We start from the raw sequence: 26,294 nt of genomic DNA, 5'->3' as shown, positions 1-26,294 counted from the left end.
TCACAAGATAGGATGGTACAACATATATTCAGGTAACATATCAATGAGTTGTTTTGCAATTCATTATGGTAAATGTATTCTTGTTTTTCTTTTTAGATTCACTTTTCAGCTTTTTTTTGGAGAGCCATGACAGTGGATGTAGCAACTGTGGGATAGAGGCTGCTCGACTTCCATCTCAGTTCATTTTTGTTTTGTTACCATTTGCAGACTTGTTTCTGCAAGCTTAGAGCCGGCAATGCCGTTGTCGCTGTATTGCCCGCTAACACGTAAAAGATACTGAAGTTTTAGTGATACTTAATCATGGTCATCTAAACTGAAGGCTGCACCTCCTCTTCAGCTATAAGGGCACAGGGCATTTTTCTTCCTGTGATTTTTGCCTTTCCTGAAGACACATTTTTAATCTCACACAAAGAAAGCTTTTGCTTGCTAACCGTGGTGAGACATTAAAATGAGCACTTCTTATGCACAATAAAAGTCTCTGAAAAGAGTATTTGTGTAAGAATCCTAACTCTCTTCATTCACGAGAAGATGTTTTCTCTTGTATTAGATATCTTTTCCATTGTTCCAGCTTCTTGCTCTCTCTTTTCCAAACTTATCTTCATATTCTTTCTCCTCTCCAACCCTCAGTCATTTTATCTTTTTGTTGTCTTTCCAACACCCCTTTTTCTCCCTGTCTGCGTCTCCTTCCATAAATATAGTTGTCTTCATCTCTTCATCACTTCCCAGCAGCGTTCAGGGTGTGTGGCATCTCTTTGTTGACTTGAAGCGATACCACACACACTGTCCCCGCTTGCTAGTATGTCAGGGTGTTTGTCAGATTGTGTATATTTTCATATGTGCACTGCATGTGTTGTTGTGCGACGGATAAAAAGAGAAGATAGCAGGTGTTTGTCTGCGAGGAAGAGGAGAGAGTGTGTGTTTGTCTTTGCATTTTTATCCCAAAGTCTATATTTGTTTCTGCATCAGTTTCTGTGTCTGCATGTGAGCATACGTCTGCACATACTGTATGTGCAGTGTGTGTGTGTGTGTGTGTATGGATTGTATTGTACTGCGGATATAAACAAAATCAAACAGTGAAAATCCTAACAGGAAGCCGTGCTCTCAGGCTGTCGGGTTATGATGCTGTCAGCTGCATCAAACCACAAGCTCACAACAAACAACTGCACACATGCTCACTATCTGGAGCTGCTTCAAATGATGTTGCAGCAGATTATGATAAACCGAGCTGAAAGGGAACGGCAAAAACGTAAGGGATATATCTCAAACACACGTTTTAAAGTAGATAAAGGCCAACGATTGTCCTCTTATTTGACAGAAAGAAATAAACAGATCGGGGGACTTCCAACAGTAACTGGAGTCAAGCCGTTAAACCTCAAAAGATCTAACTCCAAAACTAAGTTTAGCTAAATGTTCATTTCCCAAGCCCAACTTTAATTTGTTATTCATCTACAATTACCGCCAATACTTTTGGTTTCATTTCATTATACACTGGTTTTATATTTCTGTATTTCTCTGAAAATGTTTCCATTGTTTTTGTCTGTTTAGACAGTTCGTCTGCTCAGATATTTCCTTCAACTCTGTTGACCTAAACTGAACGAGGAGGCAAAAGTCAGGAAACTGCTCAGGCTTAACCCCGTCGTGAGGTAGATTTAGAAATCTAGTAGATGAAATGAAAAAAACGAATAACTGTTACAGTTTCATGCTAATGTACATCTAAGAGCTTATCACTAGACCCCCAATATGTCATCATTATAATTACAAGAGCTTATAACAGATCTGTGATTATGCTGGGCAGACCTGCGAAGGCTACCGGGGAGACGTTCTGTACGCTCACAATGAAGTCACAGTAAAGTCATTTTTCAGAGTACAGCGGATTATTATCATCATTTTTTCATTGTATGTTACTGCAACTGACTGGCACCTGAGAACTAAGGTTGGCTGTGCACCGGGGACCGTGTTGGTCATTTCAAATAACAGATCTGTTCACTTAACTGTGAAAGCCTAATTATTTTACACAGTCTATTATCATTACGTTGCTGCTCCTGCTTATATTACACACACTTTAACTATTAATATTTAATTTTATTTCATTCAAACAAACTTTATGAGTTCCTTTATGGGCGCTTTGATTGTAGCAGCTTGTACATGAAAGACATAAGCTCGTTTTGTGACGTGCCTTCAGATAGCTGGTTGTCATTGGTGCTATACAAATAAAGATTGATTGATTGATGTTCACTGGATGAATTTTCCATTTTATTTTCTGACAGTCAGCACAACATTCATTCTGATTGATTTGGGTTGGAGGTGTTTGTCTAGGATTCATTTAGGGAAGATGGATGGACGGATGGGTGGATGTCTTACAAACACAAGTCTTTCGATCTATAGATAGTGTTCACATCCCGAGTGAACCCAGTGTTAAGTTAGAATTGTCACCAAACACTGACATTTTCCTAAACCCTACCAAACCATGAATGATTAGGAATATGAGCCATGTGTTTGATATTTAAAGAAAAGTTAGGTTTCAACACGTTCTCATCCCATGTCAGACACCAATGTTTGTCAAGGCCCCCTCCTTTGGTATCTCATACGGTACAGTAGAGTCTGTTTAGTGTATTAGACTAAGACACTTCTCAGTTTAGGTTAAAAAGCACCGTTGTTTGAGTGACTTTTTATTTCACACAGTACTGAAATTCAAGTCTCCTTGGTGAATGTCTTGTGTTATTTGACCTATCCATCTTCCCCCTAACACCTCTCAAAGTGGACTTAATTGGTCGCTACCTCAGCTGACTTCCCACGTGCTAAACGGCTGGAGTAGTAGCTCGGGGCACGTCATTTTTCTCCAGCTGGGTCCAAATTAATGTATTATTCATCCATTGGAGTGCATTACTGTTTGACATTTTTAGGAGAACAGCCTGGTGGGAAAAGGTTGTCTTTTTTTCTCCGGCATGCTCTTTTGCACATGCTTGGTGTTATCTAACGTGTGATTAAATTTCACGTACATGCAGGTGCTTCTGTGAAACTCTAGAGCAGAGCTTCCTGAAAGGTTGACTTAAAACCTACTACTTCACTTCACTGTGACAAAAAAAAAAAAAGTCCCATGAGGGTGAATCCTACAGCAGGCAAGGCAGGTAAAATTAAAGGGCTGTTCATTTAAATATAGGTTTGTATTGTTTCAGCAGCAGTCACTGGGTGCAAAGTAAGGCTGTGTTCACACTGCAAGCCTTAATGTTCAATTCAGATGTGTTTCCTCAGATGGCTTTCTCACATTGCTTTTTAAATTTGGCCTTCATCCGCCTTTAGTAGAAATCCATAAATGAAAGTGGCCCAAATCGGATATGGACAGATCAGATTCCATGTGACTATTTTTGTTCACACCAAACCACAGAGCTGCACGAATATTGTGTCATGAGAAACAGATTTTTTTGAGAGACCTAAACTGCTATTGCCATTTAGTAATTATTATTTTTTCTTCCTGATTCAGTATTGTGTTTGGAGTGAGTAATTAAAAAAAAGTTTGCTCAAAGACTTGCATTGTCTTAAGTTAATAATCACAAGAAATTGTTCATAAAACAATGGTCTACAAGTTATTGCTTGTTGTACACTTGAATTAACTCAGATTTCTGAAGTCTCAGGTGAATTTTGGGACATATTCAGAACATACATGAAAGTAGCTAAGGCAGTCCATTGTTTTGTTTAACGGCAGCTACCTTAGTGGCCATATCAATGATGGTGATAACAGAGGAGAAAGACAGATTTTGTAGACAGAATAGAGAGAAGCTCTTAATTAGAAGAAGGACGGGGTGGAAACTAAACACAACATAGTGTCCTGGTTTAAGCTGGGCATAAAGTCAAAGCTCAGGTGATTGGAGCCAGGTGTGTGTTTGGAAGCAAATTGTTTTTTAGTGTTAGTTTGAGTTTATTGGTTTACTCTTTTTGGCTTTTTGTTCTTTGGTATTTGATCATTGGAAACCTTACAGTGTGGACTCACAGTATTGGAAACTGTAAATAATTAGTTGAAGACAGCACTGGAATAGATTATTGGACATTTGTTGTGTTTATTCGCCAAAGTACACATTTGGAAATAGTTCCACAACGAACACCTCAGGGCCTTTTTGGACAAAGTTGGGTTTGTTTAAAAGAGTCACTGTGGCTCCTTAGTTTTGGGGTGCTGACCTCAGAAAACAGGAACTGCTTTACAATTTTGACCATGTTTTATATGTCTGTTTGGTTTGAATGGTCCTATGTAATACAGGTTTCCAAAGATTTGGCAGAATACATTTTGTTGTAGGGAAGTTGTATGCACATAAAAGTTTAGGACGTTTGAAGGGAAAGAATAAAAGAATACCATTGCAAGAATACATTTTATTTTTTTTCCTTGACACTGAACTGTTTTGACATGTATTGAATGAAAAAAATGATAAAGAAAATACATTTAAAGCTCAAAGTAATAAACTTCCCAGTTTTCTAAAAAGGAAAACTTTTCAGAATTTGATGAATGCACATTTTATTGATGTTTTAAAATGTTGCAAGTTCCATTTTATTTTAAAGACGCTAGCATGTCATTGTGGGATTCATTGACGATCAGTCTATTTTGTTTTTTTTCGGTATTAGGAAGTGTTGAATTTAAAATTTGACAGGATGATCAATCATAGTGATAACATTTAGATTTTCCTTATAAGAAAGGGAGACTAAAACATTAAATGAAGGAATCCTCGGCCAACCAACAGTGAATGACATAAAATATTCAACAGGAATGTATTTGAAGTAGCTTGTTATTGAAGAAACAGTATCTAGACCTACATCTGAATCCCAAGAGAGGCTTTTCTCTCCATGTCAAAGAAAATACATTGTGCTATAGAAATGTAGAGACTATACAGTGACACTGCATTGTCTCCTTGTCATTTTTATTTTAAGTGGCTGAAATCACAGCCTGCTTCTCTTCTCTGTGACAGCGTCTCATGACTCGTGGTCACTATGTGGTCTCTAATTTGTCAGCTCATCTCTCATGTTCTCTTTCTTTCGACCACAAGTAGGTCTCTGGTCTCGTTCTGTCCACACGGTTAAATCCGTGTCCAAATCAAAACCTGACAGATTTGGGTAGAGCTCATTAAACGTCAGATTTGTCCAAAATGTCACAGTTGGCACGAAGACGCTGCCTGATGTGGAGAAGATCAGAGTTTGTGTGTGACTGAAAATACAGTGTGATCAGTGGGGGAGTAGATGTATTGTCTGTGGTGATATGACTAAAGTGTGTGCTAAACATGGATGCAAAATAATCTTTTTCATAAGCAGATCATCTAAAACTCTGATGCAACTCATTATTTCTTCATACGATTGTCCTGAATTTCCCAAAGAATATATCATCCCGAGAGGTTGATTTTGATCCTTGACAAAAAAAAACTACTGTCCAGGCTGAGATTAAATTTGTTATCAGCACCACAGGGAAGGGCACTTTCACCTTTTGGTTCTCCATAAGCTTACCTCTCTGCAACAATGCACACAAGATAATCTTTTAAAAAAAATTGGATTGCCATCAGATTTACTCAACACATTCATGCTCTCAATACAAGAAACCATTGTGATAAGAATGGCCCTTATGACCTTTTCCTGTCACTGCCACCCTGGAGAGAAATACTACTTTTACAGTAGTAGTGAAAAACAGTAACAGTCCAAAAGATGTAACTCAGCCCGGGATACGAATCTGACAGAAAAATGACTTTGGCTCTGTGTTCGATGTCGTCAAACTGCCCTCGGCTGGTCTCGGGGATTGTGTTTGTCCCCAACCTGACCCCTTCCTCCACCTCAGGCCTCAAAAGTGGCCTGAAGCTTCCTTGTAAATAATTTACTCCTTACTCTAACTGAAATCAAGTTTTATAGAACTTTTTTTTTTTCAAATCTTTATTTTGAAAAGTGTTTACAAATATAAAGTAATTGAAAACAGAAAACTAAAAAAATCATAGTGTTGAAACAGTTGCAGAATACTCAGATATCGTCTCAGCAGGACAAACATATTAACAAAGAAAAGGAGAAAGAGGGGGCGCTGGATAGCCTGGGGGTTGGTGTGTGCGGAGGCTGCGGTCCTCGTCGCAGCGGCCGTGGGTTAGAATCCGACTTCAGCCCTTTGCTGCATGTCATCCCCCAATCTCTCCTCCTTGGTGCCTTGCTCAAGGGCACCTCGGCAGTGCTCAGGAATTCATATATGTGGATTTTCGATGTGTTGAGTGAGTGTATGCAAATAGTATGAATGCAGCCACAGTTTGAAAAAAAAAATCATAGAATAGGAACAATGACACACATTAAAACAAAAACTAATACATAATGAAAACAGAATAAGAACAAGCACTTGCACACGCTACTTTGAATACACACAACCCTTGGTGAAGACAGAGCGTATCACTTGAAGTCTTTGTGTGCATGTCCTGCTTTGTTTTAAAATGTAACCCATACGACAGAAATATAATTAGATTGTGATTAATGTTGATGCTCACAGTTTGTTTCCTAATTATAATGCAAACATGTACAGAAAGCTCACACACACACACACACACACACACACACAAACACTGTCAGGAGTCTTTGTCTGGCCTGCTGTCCGTCTGATGGGTCGTCTGGGTGTGAACTAACCTTGTTTTTCCCCTTTTCTCTCCCTCCCTCTTTCTCCCTTCCTACCTCCTTCCTTACCTCCCTTGGGCTCTTCCGACTTATTACTCCCCCACTTTCTTTTCCCCATTTTTCTCCTGTTTTATCATCTGCGCATTAATCCTTTTGTTTTCTGCTATACCATATGCCTCCAATTTTCTTTTGTTCATTCCAACTTTTAACCTGCTTCCTCTCCTTAAATTATTATTCACTAATTTGTTTCGATTTTCATTCTGCCTTGTCATCATATTGTATCCCGCCATTTTCCCCTAATTTAATTTCCTTCACCTTGAACTATTTCCTACATTTACTGAATGCTACTTTCTTTCTCTGTATTTTCTTTGCCATGTCATTATTTCTTCTCCTTCATTACTCTACATGTCTTCCTTCTTTTCTCCTCTTCCTTTGGTCCCCTCTTTTCTAAATTATTTTTCTTCTCCTTCTCATTTCCTCTTCTGTCATCTCTTCCTTTTTATTTCTGTTCACGATCCTACCCATCTTTACTTTTACCAATACTTCTACCCTTGTTCATTCATACCCTTACCCTTCCTCCTCCTCCTCCTCCTCCTCCTCTTCCTCCTGTCTCTCCAGCGGCTGCTCCTCTGCCTCCAAACTGCTCCTCTGGTTCTGCAACACCAGGCCAGTGCCTGTCTAGCTGCTGTATGTGTGGAGCCTCTCAAGGCTCTATCAAGTGAGTCTGCAGCCTCACACACATGCACACACATACACACACACACACACACACACACACACACACACACACACACACACACACACACACACACTCTGGTAGGAAACCCTGCAGGTTTGCACAAACACAACCACTGAGGTCAGGTATTTAAGCTTTAAGCAGGTGTGAATATTAAGAACGTTTAACGTTAACCTGCGTAAATGTGGAACATGGATCATCATCAACTTCCTTTTGTTCCAAACGAGACATGTGCCTTAATGATGCTAATGCACGGTGAATTTAAGAATCACCATCAACCAGTATTTAGCTTCTTAAAATGTATGATTTTGTTTTACATCTGTAGGTTTTCCAGCTTGTGTCTCATGAAAACGCAGCCGTGTGTGGAGTAAACATTTCGCCAGAGAGTCTGCAATTAGTGGTTTTAAGTCACAACGTTCTGATAACTGACATCCGAGACCTTGACCTTTTGCATTTGTGTACGAGTCCAGTTTCAAAACCAAACACAATTAAAAACTGGAAAACTGGGGGGTTTATTCAGCAGTTACACAAAAGTTTCCATGTAACACCAAACCCTCCTTGTGATATTTTTAGACTTCTTATACTCGTCTTGTACTTGAACACTTCTTGTACTTATTTTCTGTTTGTGCAAAACGTTTTTTTTTTTCTACATGTGTCATATTACTATTTTTTACTAATAAACAACATCTGCTGTGAGATACCTTTTATTAGGGCTTCCAAAACAATGCGTTTATTTTGATAATTAAATTACAGAAAAGATAACACATAATAATTAACTTGCACTCTGACATCATAGGTCACTGATCATACAACCCGCCACAGCTGTTTTGTAAACTTGATCAAAACACATGCCATGGACTTCATCGCCTTTAGATTTGATTATTTCATCAGTCCAAGAGATCAACACCATCCAGGATCAAGTAATAGGACAGTCCACCCTCCATCTTTCCACCGTGCCTGTGTTCTACCGAGAAAACCCCCCCACACACACACACACACACACACACATACACACATGCACACACACACATACATGCACACATACACTCACAAAACCTAATACAAAAATGTGCTGTGGTAGGTTACGTCCAATACATCAATTGATGTGTAATCTTTCCCATTTCATAGAAATCTACTCCTGCCGTTTAGAAGCACGTTCCTTTCCATCATTTCATTTCGTTATGTCATTGACGAGAAGCTTCCTCCACGCGCTGCTCACGTGCTGTGAAAACTTTTCCACATCGAACAAAAACGAAACTTTTAAGACTGACAAAAACAAGTTCAACTTCATTTGTTGAAGTGAATGAAAAGGGAGAGAGAGAAACTGGAAAAAAGGGGCCTGTGCGTCACACAGTGTGTCTCTCTTCTCTGTGTTTGTAGCAGTGGAAGCCTGTCTGTTTGTGCACTGTAAGGTGAAGCTTTTCTAATTTTATCATACAATTGTAAAAGGACAATGAAGGCTTCCTTTTCTGTTCTTTACTTCTTTAATACTTTGGAGTTATGGACTTGTTGAAGTTGCACAGCCGATGCGTCGTGGGTGTCTCCTGTGAATGCAGCATTCATCACTAAAGGCAATAATTCGAATTTGTGTGTCTCTCTGTGTGGTTTTGAGATAAGTGGAGGAGCTGTTTAGATCACTTCATCTTCTTTAGCTACTTTTCCATTACCACTGTGTGTGTGTTTGTGTGTTTTTCCACCTTTGCTTTTCTCTTCATTTCTATTTTTATTTTTCTCTGGCTGTGGCTTTTACTTTCCTCTTTCTGCTCTTCTCTACTTACTGTCCTTGTGTTTGTGTCACCTCCGTTCTGTACTCAAAGCAGCATGAACGTGTTACCGAGGTATGTTTAGCCTCAAGCTTTCAATCTCTTTAACCTTCATGGCAACATACTCTGCACAGCTATAACTGCTACAGAGCACGATATCTTCAAATCACCTACATAAAGCACCATCCTTTCTCTTTTCCCGGCGATATACACACTGGTATTTTTGCAGACTTGATGAGCCATAATGTGCGACTGAGGCCAGTCTTGGCAAACAGCTACAACTCGACCACCTGTCTTTTAGATCAGCCATGTCCCTAATCATGCACATCTATGCATAACTCTAGTATCATAAAACTGATTTGTTGCAACAAAAACAAAGATACCGGAATACCCACACAGTACCATGAATAAAATATTTAACCATTGAGACAAAAAACATTTTTTGAACCGGACTGTAAACATGTTTATTTCTGCTGTTAAAATTGGCTCTTAACATGGGACCTAAAGGGGATTGAATGGCTTTTGCAGCCAGCATCAAGGCATAACAGGGACCTTAGTTTTCCACCTTCAAATGGCAGTCTGTAAGCGCAAAGAGAGGACAGAGATGTTGATTTTGAAAATGTGTAGCGAGATCCTGTTAGACTGCTAGCCACATTAGCAACATGTAGCTCACCTTTGCACTTTGCTTGCTGATTATTCTCTCCCCCAACATCACAACAGAAGGCGAGGAAATGCGTCCAGACGTTTATGTAGAGTACAACAGATTACAGATTTCCAAACACTGTAAACCTTTTATAAAAAAATTTTTTCCTTCTAAAAATAGAAGGTCATAATGCTTTATTGGAAATGTCTCATTACCCAAAGGCAACATACGATGACACATAATGTCGTATTTCCTGGTAATCCTTAAGTGGGCACCTTAAAATGACATTTTTTAAATGAGTAAACATCACATCCTCAGCGGTCTAACAGAGGGAGAACAAAGGCAGGCGTGCGGGGATTTAGGGAAATCAAAAGCATTTTACATAACAAAATGTTATGTGCAGGATCAATGCTGATGAAAGGAATCACTGGCATCCCCGTGTGCTGCCTCAGGGGAAAGACGGCAGAGCAGAATGCAAAGCTTTGGTCTTCTCTGATTGTCTTTACTAAACAGCAGCGCTCACATTTTAAAACAATTCACCGGAATAAATGAAGCACAAAACACCAACTCGGTTTTAAATTGATTGAATGTATCTTAGATGTTGTAGTGTGTGTTCGGGCACCATTAAGTGTAATGACTCCAGGCAGGGCTCTACATTATGGTCATTTAGTGTTGGCCTTCGATTACTGGGGATGATTTAAGAAAGAGCCTCTTTTCTTAAAACCGCAGACACTACAAAAAATACATGCCGAACTCAACAGTGATGGTACAACAATTACATTCTATGACACTTTTTAATTTCAGATTACATGTAAGTGAGTTTGAGGGAGAAATAAAAGAGAGCAGAGATAGGACAACAAACTAACAATAGAAGGGAAGAATTGCAAGTCATTTTCATATATGCACACCTGAAAATACTTAGATAATGTCAAGATTACTGCTTCCGATATTCTCTTGACGTGGCTGTTCACATATGTGTGCCTTACTGTACAGCAGGAGACTATACCTGTCAGACAGGAGTAAAGAATCAGACAGTCACATTTGGGCAAGATGGAAAGAACACATGGGAGAGAATTTGTGTTGCCAAAGCACTTAATATGAACACAGTGCCTGTTTTCGTCCCCTTGAACTAATCAAAATGTACACTTAATGTGCTCTCTGCAGTTTCTTTTGTGCAATGTGTTCGTCTGTGGTTACAAATATTGGTAGATATATTTGTATATTTGTGAGTTTGTGTGTTCAGACTCCAAAAAATCAAGAGGCTACAGACTATTCCGGCGTAGAGTTTCACAAACAAAGGGCATATTTTTGTATCCTGCATACTTTCTGCTGACAGGCACAACACGTCTAAATGTTTGCAAACCTGTCGCGGACTTTTCCGCTGCTCCGCTCTTGTTTGTCTTTCCATTGTGATTTTCAATTTGTCTTACCCTGACGTGGATCCCAGACCTCCGGACGGGACCGACTCACATTACAGTTCCATCTGACGGATGTGCGCTGTCCTCGAGATGTTTATGTGCGCATGTGACAGATGTGTGTGAGAGTTCACAGTAATAAGCGTGCAGATGTGTGTGTATTGACACTATTTCTGTTTATATGATGAACATCTGGACAAGCAGCCAGCTCTTAGATGTCTCCTTTTCTGTTTGTTGCAGATGGTAGCGCCATTTTCAGAGCTATAAGTGTGAAACTAGTCATAGCTCTTTAAATGGTACTGCTGTATGCACTCAGATATCCTGCAGACTCATCGCGCAGCACTGTGGAGGAAGTCTTCATGAAGGATTCATCCCTCTTTTGTCTTCCTCAGATAGATCCTTCATGCACAATAACTTTGTCCAGCGGGATCAGTATGTCACACCTTTTAACAAACTAGACAACTGAAATACCAAGAATCATGAATTATCATAATGTATCTCTGCAGGAGCCATTTCATATAAATGAAGACTTACGTTTGACAGTGAGGACAATTTAATACTAAATGATGTCCCTCCGCAGCACAGATCCTGTAGGATTTGGCCGTTTGTGAAGGGATTGTAAGTGAGTGATTGAATGGCTTGCGTCTGGCTTTTTTTGTCTAATGATGAACCTGATAGTTTCAGGAAACAGAGACAGAAGTGACCTCTTGTTTTATGTCTCTCTTTTATTATGTTTATGATGTTACTCCTTCAATTTCATGTCGGTCTACTTGTGTTGTTGCTGCGCTTTTAGAGTTACCTCATTTTCAGTCAATACAAATATATCCCCCACTGCCCAGTTACATTTTAAATCAATAGGAAACAGTGATGGATTTAAACTGCAGGCTGACTTGTGATTAACAAAATACTTAATGTTCCACATGTCTTTGTCCTCGAACAAAAAGACAGCTAACACTCTAAACTTAAAGTGGCATTGTCTGTGACAGGAGAGAGAGCAGGGCAGTCAGTGACACTTCCATGCTGCCATGTTAGGATTTCACTTAATCCAGGCTGTTTATGTTGCAGCAGTTGAGCTTTTCCTGCAGAGTTCAGTGCAAAAAAGCTGAGGCAAGGGAATAACCAGAAAGATGAGGATTTATTTACTGCAGTCTGACATTGTAAAACTTTGTTGTCTTTGGTGGGATTTCATGTAGGGTTAGGGGTACATCATTGTATGCAATCTTAGTAGCTGACTGGCAAACAAGTCAAATTCAAATCTAGCATGTGATGTTTTTCTGATACATTTTACAAGTTGAATGATCCTTTTATGAGAAATCTTTTTTTGAGAATGAGGATTCCTCATTTTATCTACGAGGTATCAGTTGTGCCAAAGAAGTGCTGCTGACATGAACACCACTGACTGGGATCTGTTGATGGAAGAAAACGTACCTAATATGACATAAATTAAGCATCAAGCATGTTTAAGTGTGTACGTGTATTTAGTATGCCGTTTGCATCACTGCGTGCAACCTTTTGCTGAGTTTTTTCATGAATTACATATTTTTGCAAGTCCGGAATGTGTTTGATATGGCTGCATTAGTACTTGTGCACGTTGTTTAGTCCTTTACAGCACTCGTCCGTCTTTAAGTGAAAGTGTGTGTGTTTACTTATCGAGTGTGTTCCCCCGCTGTCTGACGTCTCTGCCATCAGTCCTGTGAACCCTGGAGGAAGTGTTCTGAAGAGGCTTTACAGAAAAACTAAATGACTGTGGTGTGTTTTTCATTTTTACTGACCGTGCATGCTGGCTTTATATCTGTGCATCTCTACAGGCAAGATACATACAGGGACATTATTATTGCTATGGTATAGGGTTTGTATGGAGGCTGCTTTATTGTGTCAATTTCATTTGGATATAAAAGTAAAGAGAGAACAGCAAATACAGTACACCCAGATCCAAGTGGTCCATCCATCCAGTAGTTTGTTGAAGACATCTGCAATGATGCTGATGAGATGTGAAAATAAACTAACAGATCTCCCATTTTTAGAGTGCTATCATCTTTAAAACCTCACTTGCATCAACTTCAAAAACCGATGAAACACTATCATCATCTCAAAAATCTGAGTGATGCACGGAAGATATCAGATGAGGGTTTCATGTAAGAGAACAAAAATGGAAAAACTCTGTTTACCAGCAACTATTACTGGGCATAACAAACTGTTGTGTTGCTTTCAGTCTGCTTCTTTTTTTGCAGAATTGTTAAAGGGATGGACAGTTTATACACCAGCAAACACTTCAGTCTTTTCTAATCATCCAATGAGGATGAAGCACGTCTGCCTCTGCATCCTTTACACAGTTATATTCTGATAGCAAAACTACAAAATGTAATGTGTAAATTACTTAAAGTATATCTGTTTTATTCCTGTGATTTCTAAGAATTTTGTGCAATTTTGTCCAAAATAAAGTAGAACAACAGTGATAACCTCCAGTTGTGATACTGTTACAGTCAGGTTGATTAAAGGGGCAGTGGCTCCAAACCGTACAGTAGGTTCCTTTAAACTTTGCATTTCTGTACAGCTGCAACTTCAGATGCACAGAACCACAAACATCTCTTCCTGTAAACTGTAACAACAGTTCGGTGTATGTGTGGCCCATTCTTCGGGACAACTGGTGGCATAAATAAAAAGGAACAAATGCTAAGTTAGCGTCCAGAGAGCAATCCTCAATCAGTAACCGCATTAAACTGGTCAGGAAGGATTTTCACTTCCTAATTGAATTGGCCGGCTGTGTGCGTTTCTGCCTCTCCAACTTGGCCATCTCTGTCTGCACAACTCTGTGTCTCTCCTCAGTTTGTTTCTATGTCTGTCTCCATCTTTTTTTAACCTCTTAAAGACAAACAGAAATCTGTCAACTCTGCCAAGACAATAGACGACAATTACCATAAACAATATAGATGCATCTGGCTCACATCTGCTTGCACACAGACAATTACGTTGAATGTAAACAATCCATATGTGGGTCACAGCTGCTACATGTGTCTGCACAGACGTATCATTCAAGTTAATGGCCATCACTTCACTCCAGACATGCATCTGGTTCTGCTATTTAAGTGCTTGACAACATGATGACCACACCTCGAAGTGATCCATCTATATTTGTGTTTGTTTGTCCCAGAAGTAAAAAAAAAAAAAAGCTTCAGAATTGTACACAGTTTTAAAGTCTTTAGGCTTTTTGCAGATTTTCTTACGTTCATACAGCCTTTTATTTATGCCATTTGACTGACCAGAACTCAAAATGAGGGATCTAACTCATTGTTTGAATAAAGTAAAGACTGTATTAACAGGGCTGCCATCTTTGATTTCAGCTTGGAGTAAGATTTTTGTTGGGGGGGTTGCATCCAATAACCGACATCCCAACACACACATAAAATGAATACAACAGATGAATATTAATGTAAATTGGCCCCGTAGGGATCAGTATTTACCTGCTCAATGTAGTGCGACAGTGTGAGCAATTAACTGCAGTCTTTCTTCTCCTTCTTTGTCTTTGGAAGTCTCTTCCCGAGTGTTGCAAAATGATTGTGATTGGCTGCTCAACAGTTAGGCACATTGCGACGATTTGATACTGCACGCCTTTGGGTAGAAAGTTCAAACCATTGACTTTACTGTATGGTTCAGAAAGATGATAATGATGATGACTGCTGCATTCAAGAGCGATCTGCTAAAAGTACCGTGTTAGCCTGATGTGCTCTCAGCTCTCCTCAGCGCCCCAGCCATAGACAGACTTGCGGTAATTGCATGAGTCTCATGCTCAGTACTTGAGAGTTGGCCGCCCTGGTATTAATGACAGTCCAAGTCAAGAAATTGAAGCTGAAATGAAAATGTTTTTTCATTGCCCTCTTTGGCGGCAGTGGGCGACCCAACCAGTTGAAAAATTGGTTACAATTGTCCAATCCAATCCAATCCATTATATTTATAAAGCAGACTTAAAAACAGCAAAACTGGCGAGAGTACTGTACAATCAAATGCAATGACAATTACATAGAAGTCTGTGAGAGAATGACCAGAAATCTCAATTATTTGTAACCTGTATGAAAAAGTTTATGGACTCAAACAAGTCTTCTTCAATACAGCATTACTTTTATTTTCTAAATAATGGTCCCATTTAGGGATTAAACAATAATAATAAGCTAAGTGTCTACCACTGAAGCCAGAGAAAAAGCCTTTTTCAGTGTTCAGTCCAAGGAGTTGGAGTTCACTTTTTGCAATAAGGAAGTTTCTCTTAGGAAGCCTACTTCTTTGCTTGCCAAAATCAACATATGGATCAATAATGTTACAGATGCACGTTGGCAACTAAGCTACTCCACTAAGTAAATCATCTAAAACAGATGTCGATTCGGAGAAACTGGGTTTGAACCCCAATGGAAATCATGATTCAAATGGTTGGAAAATGGATCCTTTAAATATCCAGTGTTTCATTTCTGTTTGTTTCTTTTAACTGGTTTGCATTGCCATGATTTCCACGTTGTTTATTCACTCTTCCAAAAGAAATTATGATTCGATTACTGAAACTATTTCAGTCCATGATGATGCAGATTACTAACCTGCTGCTCAAACTGCACACACAGATTCTCATGAACGTCTGCACATTTTTAAACTTTCTATGTGTTGTGTACTTATCACACAATAATTGGCAGCTTGATGCGTCATCTTAACCGCCTACACTCTGACAACCAAAGATTTTTGCTTTGCCAAACTTTTCTGACTTTACTGAGATTATTATTTTTGGGAGTGAGACATGCAAAGACCCCCTGCTTACATCAACCAGAGCAACTGCGTCAATGGCTCCAAGTTTTGAAAGGTCAACCTCAACATGTTAGAAAGTTAGAAATATTTTGAACTTTTCATGAAGGCATCTTGGTGGAAATACGATGTGTTGCCATGGGTAACGTTCTGACCAATGTGGGTGGCAGCAATCTATAACTCCGGGGCACAATGTATCCTCACCTCACCTCTATGCACCGATAGAGATGACATTTTCTCACTGAATGCTTTCGGTTCACACCATTTGAGATGAAAATCAAAAAGAAACTGTTATTGTTCTTCTTTCTTTCTCAGGCACACACGCAGACTCATTCTCCTCAAGTTTTTTTGACACACAAACCCAACAGACAATCCTGCACGCACACAATCTGTCTCTTTGAGGTTTCATTCATGGTTACCTCTCATTTGATGATGGACCTCTGTTTATATTCTTCTGTCTGAGCATCCTATAAATATGAAGATATTCCCCTCTCATCTCATGGGGCTCCATGCTACACAAGTGTAATTTTCTCTCCCCTGCAGGTAGAAATCTCTGCTTGTCATAATATTTTCCATTGTCCTCTTCATCACTGCCACAGTGTCACACGGAAATGTGAGGCAGAGAGAAAACTAGAGAGTTTGTAGAGATGTGAATGTGAGGTTAATTTTTGTACATCTGCCTTGGAAGAGTATGGTCCAAAATGTCCTTAAACCCAAGTGACAAAATAGGTCAATGACTTCCAAGTTTCCTCATTAGATGAGTTCAAAAGACGGCTGAACTATCAAATCCAACTCTGGGCCTCAGTGATCCTGTGAAAGAACATCTTAAGGCCCTGATTGCTTAATATAAAAGGGGGTCCTCAACTCACAGTTCAGGGATTCAATTGCATTTTCATGCTGTGGCAGAATGGATCATTTGATTAGACTCTTGCAGTTACAGATCTATGGTACAGTATTTTACCTTCATGATCAGGATTATACTGTGTGTCAGTTGTTTTATTCTCACCTGGGCATTTTTTTGGACTTGCAATGCACATATGAAACCCATTCAATGTCAGCCAGGAGTAGCCAGGTATTACCATAGACTGTATAAAGAATGGACAGAGCAACACCTCGCCTGAGGTGAAGCCAAAAGAGCTCCCCCTGCTGACTGGCTGCAGTAATTGTCATAAACCCTGCCTCCTCCATGTTAACATATGGCACATGGGTCAAACTTTAAAATCAAAATACACTTTAAAGAAATTGTTCTCATACCCTGTTTAATGGTGATAGTTCTTATCACGCTGATTTGTGTTGGAATAACCATTTTCTAAGAGTTAGTTTTTTGGTATTGATGGTTGAAAAAAGGTATAAAATGCCATCTTGACAGCTTTGTTTAGAAATGCAGCTCCAGCGGTGCTGTGTGCTCTGGATTATCAGAGTAAAAGAGAAGAAAGCGATATTATATTTAACAAACAAAAGTCGTTCAACTAGCCATAACTGTGAGTGTCTGTTTTTGACCGACACACAAATCTGTTCTGCTGTCGACTGTACCCACCTGAGGGATCTTTGAAGTTTTTTATTGTTTTTCTCATCAAAAGCAAATGATATTTCTGATTGGCTCAGAAATAGCGACTACTTTCCGTCAAACGAAAGTAGGTTGAGGCTCGGTATCCATCTTAATGGCTAACGGTAGTTAGCTCAGCTTGTATCCAAACTTTCCTTCTTAAATATTACAATGAAGTTCAATCAGTAATCCTAAATCAAGAGCTGATAAATGTCTGGAGTTAGTTTTAATCAAGTGAGGCTGACAGGAAAAATACTCTGATAACCCAGAAACGTTCAATGATTCTTCTTCTGCCATCGAGGTTTGGAAGCAAACACCAGCTGCCTGAGTGTGTGTGGGATTGTGTGTGTTGTCTTTCAGTTGATGTATGACTGATGTGTTTGGGGTTAAATTTTGCCTGTAGAACCGAGTATAATCGTCTATTTCTGATTGTCTTTTTGTGAACGTCCACTCCTGGCAGGCATGTCATTGGCGACAGTACTTCCAACAGGCGTTTTTCATTATTCAAACACTCTTCATGTGTTTGTTCTGAAGTTTGACAGAGCAACTGATGGCTGATTTTGTCTCAAGCCATGCAGCGAAATTACCAAACATAGGTTTTAACATGAGATCTTTACAATAACACGTCCAAACAAGTGTTTACCGTCAAATTACAGAATGTCTTTGATGTGTTGCTGACAAGCTCTTTTATAGAATTCTCTTTTAGATTTAACTGCTACATGATCGTACAGTTTGTTCCTGGTCGAGGACAAACATTGGTTTCAAATAAACGGATGATAACAGGAACATTTCAAAAAAAGAGCTCACAGTGAAATCATTTTTTGATGCTGACACCAACAAACTTTTCATACAAAGTACATTTTTGTGAAGTTCTTTCTTTCAAAGCCTGAAAAGACTAAAATAATCATGGCTTTCACTGCTGCTGACCTCAAGTGCCATTGGTTTATTCATGGAGTAATTCATTATGCCAGATCTGTGTGATAGGAAATTAAACTATTTTTGGACATTTTCATAAAAGATGAATGAACATATTTTAGGAAACACAAAAGAAAATGATGCTTACAATATCATCCAACAAATCTTAATTTCTCCAACATTTATTCGGATGGACAAAGAATGAGACTGACTGTGTTAAAAAAACAAAAAAACAATTAAGTTGTCAGTGCAACAACTTAATACCACAATAGCCTTTATAAAACCTGGATGCCACTCATTGGTTTCTGAAAAGGCGTTTTGAAGCCCAACGATGGAGGTCGCCATATTGGACATGCTGACTCTTGAAGTTAGTTGGAGTCCGCAGAGAAAGAGACAGCAGCAGACGAGTGCCAATAAACATTTGAAAACAAGATTCTGCGGACAATTTCAAATTATATGCATCACAAAGTTAATTTGGTTGATATATTTGTCTTTTTAGACCAAAGAAAGTATTTTCTTTTGATCACCCATACTTTAGTGAAAACACTTGGTGATAAAGCACCTACACACAGCATACCGGAGTGGCCGATGCCGTCTGTCTTCCTTCCTAGTTTATTTGTTTATTTGGATCCCCATTAGCCACCACCTAAGTAGCAACTACTCTCCACTAGGGTGGTGGCAGGTGCTCACAGTCAGACAGGGCAGGGGTTCAAAAAAATATGTATAAATTATGTTTGAGCCTCTGAGAGAAATAAAGGAAGCAACAAATCCAGAGGGAGTTTGACTTCACTCTCTTTTAAAGTAGTCCTTACTCCACAGTGTATTTTCAAAGGGTATATTTGCTTCCTGCCATATTTATATTCAGAATATGGTATATTGTGCCTTTGTAGCAAAACCCATACATCCCTCTAAAATACGAGAAGTAGAAGAAATAGAGCAGAAGTATGAAGTTACTTTCCACCACTGCAAATTGACCACATGTGAATAATAAATGCATAGGAAATAGAAAGTATCTTGTACAGTGTAAGTGAACACAGCCGTGTATGCACACATATCAGCTCTTGGCCCTGCTTGAACCCTGACCCGGTCAGCTCTCCATGTGAGCTGCAGTGGTTCTGATGCCTCTGGCCTGCTGCTTACAGTCTGTGCAATCTTCTGTGCTATCCTCCCTGTGGGCACTGCAGCTAATGGAGTGTCAATGTGAATGTTCTCCCACCAGATAAAGACACAAAAACCTCTTTTGTCAATGTGGGAGGATCTCATTTAACCAGACAAGCAAACCCAATAGTTAGCCAGTAAGAAATAATGAATGTTAAAGGCAGTGATGTGGAAATAAAAAAGCTTTTATTCAAAAAAGGACTGTTTCCTTTTTGGGGGAAAGATGTTTTTTATGTCATTTCAGGCTAAACAATTGTGTTTGAGCGTGGCGGTGTTCATAAAATTATAATTTTGGGTTATTTGATTATAACATTCCCAGTTATTACTCTGAACTTTATATTTTATCCAAGTAAATAAGTAAAGTATATGTGTAAACTGTCTGGGGCCGGCTCTCCAACCTGGATGTAAACATGCACATTGAACTAATGAGCAGGGTTGGCAGCAATTTGATCTAGGAAATGGAGATAAGGTTGTACATGTGCTGTGTCAGGTAAAAACTGGTATACCGACCGAACATTGACAAAATTTAGCATTGGGATGTGGATATTAAGCTGTAGGGAAAACTGAAGGCTGGCTTTGCTAGCGCTGCTAACATAAGCCACACTCTGTAAACCAAATCACGCTGTTTACCCGCTGACAAATTGGAATAAAATTGTGCTAAATTTAGACTGTTTTCTTTTAAAACCTTTAATGAGTCGGCTGGGAACATCTTTAATATTAGTGTAAGGAGATATTCTGACTAGAGATTAGACCAATACTCTTGCTAAGATTTGAGTTTTAGAATATATACACAACCAACATGCAGATATGGACACACACACAGTGATTTCTCCTCATTCCAGTCATGTAAGCTATTAACTGAGGAAGGGTGCATATCAGAAGTCAGTCATCCAGAAATAATCAAACCTCGGATCTACTGAGAGCCAGACGTACGCTGATGTCATTCCTTAAGCACAAACACACAAATAGACACAAACAAACAACAACCCTTTATACATTGAAACTTTTTAATTTACATAAACAGTATTAGTCTATCAATTATTTTTTAAAGAATGCTTTTTGCTGTACGATTTAATTCCCCTTGCAAATTTTCTGAGAAGTGTGTTTTCCTATATGATGTAGTATAAGTTAGTGACCAAACACACACACTGTAAAAAATGTATGTGTGTGGTGTTTACTCCCCACAGGCCTGCCTGCCTGCGTTCCTCGCCCTCATGCCTCGCTGCTTGTGTCCAGGCTAAATTCGGTTGTAATGTTCAGAGACAAACAGAGCAGCAGGTTCCGATTTTTCAGGCTCAGAGCTGCAGCTCAGCTCAGAGACACCACACGTATTTTTGAGAGTACACATTTACCAAAGAAATATTCACTCAAGTTAGAGCAAAATGTTTCTTTGGGCTGCTCACACCTGCAAAGAGATTACAATTTAATAGTTAACATCAAAACTCAGGAGGAAAATGAAGTGAATTTACAGTGGTTTTAATTTTAAGAATACCAGAAATGAAATGTCACACTGCAAAAACTCAAATTGTAGACAAATACACTGGAAGACTTTACAGGTGCATGTGGCTTTTATTAAGTGTTATGAGATATTTGAGTTTTTGCAGTGCAGGTTTTTTCGCTCTTCATTGTCATTCTGAAGCAATTCAATGATTTCCTGTGACCAACAAGAATAACAACAAAAAATGTCCATTCATTACTCATATTCTAGGGCCCGACCGAGATGTGATTTCTTTTGGCCGACATTAGTGGCTGGCCGAGTCAGACTCTATCATATTCCTCAAACTTTAGAGATAGTGTCACTTTTTCTTGTCACTGAAAAGCAGTACATTCTCAGAATAAGTGAATTTAAACACTGAAGGTCATGTTTCCTTCCTTTTAACCGCTATTGCTTGTTCAGACTGATACACTTGACTTTGAGATAATCACAGATACATCCTCCAAGGAATAGTTGTTTTTTATACATATAACATTGACAAGTACACAATCCATTGCCACAATCTTCCACAAAGCAGCAGGAGTTAAACTCTTCATGGTTACCTTGCAATTGCAGCAAGCATTGGTTTTGGGGAAAGTTAAGAGCTGAAGAGAACAGAAGTCAGTCACTGAGAAAGAATATATTTCTGTGTACCAGAGAGGGAAATAGAGTACACACAGTCCTCATATATAGAAACATGCCTTTCCTCTGTGCCAATCGTGTAGACTTGTATCGTCCCTGTTATCAGTTAAAGGTCCATTTCAGATTAAAAGGCTTTCTCACCGAGATCGCTCAGGTTCATCAACCTCACTGCTCTAAGAATTGTTCATTTGAGGACTCATGTCTGAGTAAGCCCCACAGGCCAACAGGCTTAAAATGTTTTATCAAGGTGGACCAAAAAGATGGACAAAACATAAAATGACAGACTGATATCAAGCATTGATCTTGATACCTCCGTGGTCTGAGGCAGAACCCAGAGAAGCCTCGTCAGGGTTGTGATGGACGCTCCCCCACCTCGCCATTCTCCGTCTCAAAAAGTAAGCCCCAAATTGCAGATGGTATCACAACAGCAGAAAAGGAAAATAAGTTTTTCTTTGCAGTGAGTGACGCTTTGCAAAGCGAGCTCGGCTCTGCCAGCTAATCCCACACGGCTCAGCGGGGGAGCTGCTGTCATTAGATCCAAACAAGGGGCTCGGTAGGAAGGCTTTTCTGTTGTGTATGCTGGAAGAGAGAGCAGCTGGAGTTGTGATGTTCAAGTAAGCCTCAGAGGAGCTTTCCTCTCAGCACTGATTCAAATCATACCTGCCTTTGTTTTGTGACGGAGCAAGTCAGGGTCAGTTTGTCGAAGAATCTGTACAGGGAGACGAGACCAAAAAATAGTTTTCATCTTTGCTCTTTTCATAATTTCAGCTAAGTTTGATCTGGTTTGTGATGAATCTCCAGAGGTTAGCATTGCTTGCTAGCCAGATAATATCTCTCCAGCTAGCCTGAAAATGCACCATTATTTTTTCTAGAGCCAACCATCATTCTTCTGTGCACGGCAGTGTTGGATTTGAGCTGGAGTTTTGGTTATTTTTGATTCTATCGATGATTAAAATAACAGATAGTATTGTTTTAACACACATGGTACCGAAAGTATCAAACATTTTGACAACCTTAATAAGAATTAATAGACTATAATTTGTATATTACCTTTGAAAAAGGTTTAAATATCCATCATGTGTAAGTTCATGTGACCGATAGAAGGCCAGTGGTTTTGAAATGGTCACTAGATGCAAGACTTTCAAAATGTTGACAAGGGTTTGAATCACATCTGAAACTAATTCTTCCTTTTAACTATTATTCTAGTCTACCAAGCGTCATCTGGATTGCCACTAACAGGGAACAATTTGACATTTAAAATAGATATATGGTTTATACTCCTAACTGCAGTGACATGTTCCTCCCTTTAATTTAATTAACAGTTGCTCTGGGATTTTTGATGCTTGCTTTAGCTCACAAGCCTTCTTCGATAACCTTCAAAGTAGTGAGGCAACTTATTGCTATCCAGCTCACATCAGTAACTTCTGTTACTCTGAACTTGTGTATAAAGTTAATGTTGCTCTATCTTTGTGGAAATTAGACCGATCTGTAAAAGCTGCATTCCTTCAGCATTTCACCTCTTCTTTTTCCGTTTGCTTTGGTGCAGAATGGGTTTCTTCTGCGCCGGCAAGAAAATCTCTCAGCCCCCTTTAATGCTTTCTGACGTGTTTTCAGACCAGCCTCATCGAGCAAGAGAAACTTGCAAGTTTAAATCCCATGACAGGGCAACTTTCTGATTCCCTCCAGTAGACCTGGAGTCAGCGGTGGTGTTGCTATTGGCACTGGCGGCCTGTAAACTTTTCTTACTGCATCTTCTATTTCTTCAATCTATTCCGAAAAGTGGTGCAAACACACACCATGACTTTTCAAACTCCCTAAACCTTTCTTCTAAAAATCTTCTTGAACTGCCTTTCGTTTTATTTATCGTTTATTTGTATTCTGTCTCCTCTCCTTTATCTGCCCTCTCTCTCTCTCTCCTCTCCCCGGCCGCCCTTTAGCAGGAAACCTTCCTCAGTGTCACTGTAATTGAGGTGATGACACTAAGCTATACTGTAATTCATTTAATAGTGAAACCTGTGACGCTTTTGCTTATCTGTGCACATTTTTAAATCTCTGGGTTGCAAACAAATCTACCGTGAAGGTCGGAGAACTCCAGACACAAAAGGCATCCTTATTTTTTTTTATTTCTGTCCTTGAAGGAAAGCCTTAGAATCGTGTGCCTGATTCTCTTGCACACGTGCGTTTTGAAAATGTTGTTGCTGAACTGGAAGCAAACTTTCCTCACGGATGCAAAACGTGAATAACTCCTGCATAAAATTCCCCTCCTCCTTTCATTCTAGTAAGCTCAATGCTGCATAATCTCTCTTCTATTCAAATCCCAGTCTATAGTATTCGCCTCATATTCATCATTCTCTCCTCCATTCCTCCTCTCATATCCTCACTCGTCTCTCTTCTCCCTCGTCTTTCATTGGCATCACAGTGGGATGTGAGCTGAGGGACGCCCTGTGTTGTCTTGGTAGGTGGTAACTTGGAGTAAAAAAACAAAAAATGCGTAAACACAGAACAAAATAGAGAAAGAAATCAAACGGAAAGACTTCCTGATTGTGATGATCATTTATTGTACTTCAGGCAGAAAAGAGTCTAAGTGGGCTCATCAGAAGAAGTGGCAACAGAGAGAGGATTGAGGGCCGTGATTAGAGGGATCGGAGAGAGGGCGAGAGACCTATGATGGACATCAAGGCCGAGACAGAGAGAGAGAGTGGTGTCGGGTGTCGGCAGCCAATCACCCTCAAGTGCAAGATTGGATCACTTGAGGAGAATATTGGGGAAAAAATGTGATGCAAATATACATTTTTGCTGTCATTCATGCAATTCAGGAATTTGTTTGGGGACAAAGATTGTTCTATTGTGCTTCTGCAAAAAGTAAGAGCACTGCTTTTGTCCCGTTTTTGCAACAGAATCACAAAAACTGGCCTACAAAAGAAGGCTTTTTTGGTGCATTGTCATTTTTTATCACAACATAATAATGGTGCAATGATTTCAGTTATATAACTGCCAGATACAGTCGATGGGCAAACATACGTCATATCACATAAAAACAGCGACGTGGATTATTCAAAGGTATAATCAGTGATCACATGATTGGTTTGACTTGAGCAGTGGTTTAAGTGTAGTTTTAAAAACACTAAAGCTTGCAGTAGACTCTGGTGGGAATTGAGTTCCACTTTTCTGTGGAGTGTGAATGGAGTTGGAGATGAGAAAGCACAACTAAGAGGGGACAAGTATCTATCTACAGACATCATTTAAAGCTACCATGAACTTTTTGGTTTGGTCCCATTTTGGCCAATAAATCTTTGTTTGCAAGTTAGACAGTGTGCAGGACTTTATCATTAAGTAGAATCTTCAATCTAAAAGGACAAGTAGATTTGTAAGACCCTATTCTGTCCTTAACAAGATATGTAAATACAAGTGCTTGAGAGAACAAAGACACATCATAAAACTACAGTGCATATGTTCAGGTGCAAGAATAAGAAACACGCTCTTTGAGTATGAAGGTATTAGTTTTTTTGTGGCTTTTGAAACTTTTTCAAGTGGTTTTTAAGGATTTATAGTATATGTGATGGTCAGGGGGAAAAAAAGGCTAAAATACTTGAAAATGTGAAGGTTGTTTTCTTTATTTCCTTTTAAATGTAAATCACTGTCATCTTTTTATTTATTTAACATTTGAAGGACTGACTTTCTCTTTACACATACTGGAGGGTGCATGCTGTACATTTCCCTTTTTTTTTTCTTGGATAGGAACCTTATCTCCAAGTGCCCGCTGTTCTCTGAATTAACCCGTAAATTAACCTCTGTGAAGCCTTTATGAGATCTTTGAGGGGAAATCGTCTCCATACGCTCTCTAACAGCAACAAAGACAACCTCTACACTATCAGAGGAGTGTTCATTTGCAGAGGTTAACTCTTAGGTTAATGTACAAGAGTAATACCTTGACATTGTTCGACTAATTCATATTAACCTCGAAGTTCATTTGATCTGTTTCCAAGTGGTGTTATCAACAGGCACGGGAAAAAAAACGCCTATAAACCGCTACAACCAATGAGAGCAACAAAACCCATGACTTAGCATGAAGTTCTTTTTCAGACATGATACCAAAAGTTTTAATTAAGACTTCTTTTATTTGAATCATAAACTGTATGTTAAGAAGGACGTAGCCACAGCTGCCTGGAAGGGAAGCCAAAAGATTTAGAACTCCCCCTGCTGACTGACTGCAGTATAGGTCATAAAACCCACCTCTTATATATGTACTATATTGGATTCTGATCATCGGGTCTTTGCAGCATTCAATTTCTTGGTAAATCAAATTAAGACAGCAGGAAGTCCGTTCTGCATGTACTTTATCAGCGCTGCATGTGTGACATATACATAATTCAGTGTTTGTTTGTTTTTGGCCTCGCACCACATCTATGTTGATTGTGAAATGTTCTCTTCCTGTCCCGCTCCTTCACGAGAACACCAGATCATTCGCACATTTGAAATCCTGCTGAATGGAGCTTTATCAAGGTGAATGTTTGCCACATTTCTCCTCAAAGTGTGCAGAAATGTTTAGTCTGCTCTTAATCCAGGCCTTCTGTCGCTGTCTCCCCTCTGGCCTCATTAAACAAACCTCCC

The 26,294-nt window shown here is 39.3% G+C and overlaps 1 protein-coding gene across 4 annotated transcripts in view; it reads left to right on the top strand.

The window, feature by feature from the left end:
* The window catches only part of htr4 (5-hydroxytryptamine receptor 4), a 161,665-nt gene that overhangs the window by 125,326 nt on the left and 10,045 nt on the right, over positions 1–26,294 (top strand). Inside the window, exon 7 of one of the 4 annotated variants that reach the window (XM_061048562.1) lies at positions 7,231–7,330. The exons of the other annotated variants lie outside the window; for them this stretch is intronic. Coding sequence (XP_060904545.1) covers positions 7,231–7,294 — 64 coding nt within the window. The 3' untranslated portion in view covers positions 7,295–7,330. The remainder of the gene's footprint in view (positions 1–7,230; positions 7,331–26,294) is intronic. 4 annotated transcript variants of the gene reach the window in all.

The sequence above is a fragment of the Labrus mixtus genome, chromosome 10 (assembly GCF_963584025.1).
Source record: "Labrus mixtus chromosome 10, fLabMix1.1, whole genome shotgun sequence".
Taxonomy (NCBI): domain Eukaryota; kingdom Metazoa; phylum Chordata; class Actinopteri; order Labriformes; family Labridae; genus Labrus; species Labrus mixtus.
Note: the sequence above shows the minus strand (reverse complement) of the source record. Positions and strands in the feature narration are given on the sequence as shown.